We start from the raw sequence: 4,132 nt of genomic DNA, 5'->3' as shown, positions 1-4,132 counted from the left end.
AATCGTATCACACATACAGTTTTCTATCTGCTTGTAAAAAGTTTTCCGTGGAGACCTTTCCATCACTCTATCCTCATCCTCATTTTAAAGGCTGTGTATTATTTCACAGTGCAGAGGAAAGTCTTTGAAAGGCTGTGTATTATTTCACAGTGGGGAGGAAAGTGTTTTAAAGGCTGTGTGTTATTTCACGGTGTGGAGGAAAGTTCAGGTATTTGTTACTAACCTGCTATTATTGGATATTCGGGTGATCTAGAGTGGAGATACTTAAATATTTTTAAAGTGCTTTTGGGAAGTGAATTCTAATACTCAGGCATCAGGCACCAGTTTACAATCAAAAGCCTCTCTCAGAAGGCGACAGAAGGTCCCCATGTCCCAGAATTAGCTCCAAAAAAACCCAAAATGAAAAACGGACCTTGATCTCCCACTGAATTTTTCACAGGGTGACCTTGAGCAACCTGTGTGTGCAGCCTAGCCTTTGCTGGGTCTCCCCACCACAAAAGAGCTCTCCAGAATATTCGAGGAGGGGTGGGACTCCCAGGAACAAAGCACTCGCTCTTTCTTGCACAGCCCCCGGTGGACAAAGCTGTAACCTGGGCCCAGGGTACGCTCCCAGCCTGCAAATGGAGATGCTGCCTCATTATTCTCTCTAAATTTAAACTTTATTATGAGCTCCTCTCCTACCCCAGGAAGTTCCGGCCAGCCCATCTCCCCACTCCCCTAGAGCTGTTGGGGTGTGAGGTCTCAGGCAAGGCCGAACATTCTGGGGCAGGGAAAGAAGGGTAGGGTGGGTTCAGGTTACCAAAGTGTTGCCCACACACGTGGCTTCCAAGATGACCATCACCTCGTTCCCTCCACCCACCCCTGGGCCCCAGGGCTCTTTGCCAAGACTGCCTGTGGCCGCCACATCCCTGAGCCCTGCTGCTCTGGGGTCCACAAACTTCTCTTCTAAAGGAAAAGATTCCATGGGGATGGAGGGATTCTTCAACCTTCTTGCTTTCTCCTGCCCAAACCCTCAGGACTCAGGCTTTGTGGGTCCTTCAGGCAGGAAGGAAGGTGAGGACTCAGGCTTTGTGGGTCCTTTAGGCAGGAAGGAAGGTGTCTTGCAGGTGGCTTCAATTTCCCCCCTACCACAGACCCCTCCACACCAGAAGGACAGACTTGCCTCTACCTGAGTAGAGAAGGGAAGGAAATCCAGAGAGAAAATAAATGAATATCCAAGCCCTTCTCCTGCCATAGTCTCTCCCCGGCAAGTCCAGGTCCTTGAAAGGACACTTTCTTTCCCATTCAGGTCTCGGCCCCACCCCCACACACCCAGCAAAAAATAGAGTGGGCCCCATGTTTCTCCCCCAGTGTGGATTTCCTGGATTCCCACAGGTGAAGCGCCTGCTCCTGCCTCTTTGGGGGTCATGTCCCCAGGCCCCCTGGGAGTGGGAGCCAAGTGTGTGCTGTGAACACCCCACCATCCCCCTGAGCCGGTCTCCTCCTGGAGAGGCCCTCTCCTCAGCCCCAGCTCCATGCTCCCTGGAGCTCCTGGGGCACTGCGGACTAGACGATGAAGTGGGACTTCCTGACTGAGCCCTTCAAGGGCTCCTTTGTCTCTCCTCCTTGTCCCCTCCCTCACAGGCCTGCAGCCCCACTGATCATCTGCCAGCCCTTGGCCCCACCATGCCCACTCCAGCCTAGACGGCTGCTTCTCAGAAGAGGGTCTGTCCTTGACCAGGCTGAAAGGTGACCTCGGGGTCCTGTCCATCACCACCTTGTATGTCCGTCAGCATGTATCAATAATCCCTAATTGCCTTGTTTGCATTCCTCGATTAGTTTACCTGCGAACTAGCTGTCTTGCTAGTTAACCTCACGAGAACTGGGAGTAGCTTGCCCCTCCCACTGTGTTCCCAGCTTCCAGAGTGACACTGCACATAGTAGGCACTCAATAAATATCTGTGAAAGGGTGGATGAGTAAATGGGTTGGAGGAAACCCCTCCCTATTCATGTCCATTCTGAAGATAAGAAAACTCCCTGCTTCTAACTGAAGGAAAAACCTTCCTCCTCCAAAAACCCTCAGATGCTATATAAGGCTTTAGAATCCAAAGGCAAGGAAGTTTCTTCCATCTGCCTTTCATCCTGCAAAAAGCCCTCCACTCAAGGGAAGAAAGGGCACTGGAGTTAATTGAGTGGGAGACAGGGGGCAGGTGGGAGATCCGGAGGGAGGAGAGAAAGGGGAATTCAGGAGGAAGGAGTCCAGCGTGGATTGCTCCAAAGCTTGCCCACCACGCCCTGACTGCAGGTGTGACTCCGGGGCCCCTGTGGCTCTGCTGGGTCCGGGTGCAGGCAGGCACAGAGGTGCTGGCGTCAGCTCAATTCGCAGGCCCTGGACTCCTGTCTAAACAGGACAGGCCCGGGCAACCGCAGGGCAGGGGCGTCTGCCAATGATGGGGGAGGACTCTGCTGCTTCTTAAGCTCCAGCGACTCAAGCCAGGGCGAGACAGCCCGCCGGCCGCCGGATCTCCACCTGCCACCCCAGAGCTGGGACAGCAGCCGGGCTCCGGCACTGGGAGGGAGACCCCGCCGTGGCCTCTTCTGCCACCCACGCCCCCAGCCCTGGCATGGCCGACCAGCTGACAGAGGAGCAGATCACAGAATTCAAGGAGGCCTTCTCCCTGTTTGACAAGGACGGGGACGGCTGCATCACCACCCGCGAGCTGGGCACGGTCATGCGCTCCCTGGGCCAGAACCCCACGGAGGCCGAGCTGCGGGACATGTTGAGTGAGATCGACCGGGACGGCAACGGCACCGTGGACTTCCCCGAGTTCCTGGGCATGATGGCCAAGAAGATGAAGGACACGGACAACGAGGAGGAGATCCGCGAGGCCTTCCGCGTGTTCGACAAGGACGGCAACGGCTTCGTCAGCGCCGCCGAGCTGCGCCACGTCATGACCCGGCTGGGGGAGAAGCTGAGTGACGAGGAGGTGGACGAGATGATCCGGGCCGCAGACACGGATGGAGACGGACAGGTGAACTATGAGGAGTTTGTCCGTGTGCTGGTGTCCAAGTGAGGCCGGCGCCCACCATGCTCCTGGGCGCCCACTCGGCCCGCAGGGCAGGAACCCCGGGCCTCTAGCCTCCTCCTCCATCCCCGCTGCCTCCCGGGGGCACGGTGGCGTCTTCCTGGGCGTGGTTGATTCCGCCCACCTCTCTGCATCCCACTTCCCGCATCTCTTCTCTGCTCTCCTGCCGACCTTCCCACCTGCTCCTCTGAATGACATGGAACTCTCCCGCTCCAAGCAAACCGTGAAACCCTCGCCACTCGGGAGAAGCAGAGCTGACCTTAGGACCAAGCACCACGGCAGGTTGCGCTGACTCTGCGGCCAGTCAGGATGGACACAGGGTGACCCCTTAGAGCACCCAGGCAAGAGCCCTAACAGGCACCCAATGCCCAGGCCAGGGCGGCTGCAGCCCTCAGCCCACGCCAGGATATCCGCAGGCTCCTGGACTGGAGGCTCCCTCCGCAGTCGGATTCTGGAGGGTGGGAGGCCTCTTGGCCTGCAGTAAGGGGTGCTGATGGGGACTGTGGCCACAGAGGTTAGGCCTCCTGAAAACAGCACTGCCTTCCACGCTGCCCCAGCTTGCCCCTTTCCTTGTCGGCCAACCCGCGGTGATTCATCCTCTGAAGCTGGGAGTGAAACCGGGTCAGCTGTAACCTGTTCCTATTCATCTGGAAGGAGGGAGGCTTGGAAGAGCAGGGGAGGGGAGCCGCAGGGAAATAAATGAGATATTCGTTCTTATTTCATTTTCTTTTTTTCTGGTTCCCATGGAAATGATCCTTGTTAAATTCAGGGTTGAAACGAGGCAGGAATCTCCATTTTTGTGCTTTTTGAAAATGCAATGAATTCCTATGGAGGGGATGCGGTGCCTCAGAGAGAGAGAAGTCTGGATGAGGGAAATCTTGAATATTCTCAATCAAATGGATACGCTGGCAGCAAAGAGTGGTTAAAAGTCCATCAGGACTTGAAAGACCTGAGTCCATTATGTTGAGAAGGGACCTGCTGATTGCTTTTATTCCCCTTGGCAAGTGCTCCCTGGTTGTGAAGTGCCAGGCACTGGAAGATGGTGAGGGGCTGGGGGGCACATCGGG

The 4,132-nt window shown here is 55.9% G+C and overlaps 1 protein-coding gene across 1 annotated transcript; it reads left to right on the top strand.

The window, feature by feature from the left end:
* The first annotated feature begins 1,530 nt into the window (after positions 1–1,530).
* Positions 1,531–3,782, top strand: CALML3 (calmodulin like 3). The gene has a single exon (XM_033208795.1). It carries the CDS (start codon positions 2,604–2,606, stop codon positions 3,051–3,053), a length of 450 nt encoding a protein of 149 aa, XP_033064686.1. The 5' UTR covers positions 1,531–2,603; the 3' UTR covers positions 3,054–3,782.
* The last annotated feature ends 350 nt before the right edge of the window (positions 3,783–4,132 follow it).

This window comes from Trachypithecus francoisi, unplaced genomic scaffold (assembly GCF_009764315.1).
Source record: "Trachypithecus francoisi isolate TF-2019V2 unplaced genomic scaffold, Tfra_2.0 Lachesis_group9, whole genome shotgun sequence".
Classification (NCBI taxonomy): domain Eukaryota; kingdom Metazoa; phylum Chordata; class Mammalia; order Primates; family Cercopithecidae; genus Trachypithecus; species Trachypithecus francoisi.
Note: the sequence above shows the minus strand (reverse complement) of the source record. Positions and strands in the feature narration are given on the sequence as shown.

What these genes read in the sequence shown, in the direction of transcription:
- CALML3 (XM_033208795.1), top strand. Translation starts at nt 2,604, where the DNA reads ATGGCCGACCAGCTGACAGAGGAGCAGATCACAGAATTCAAGGAGGCC.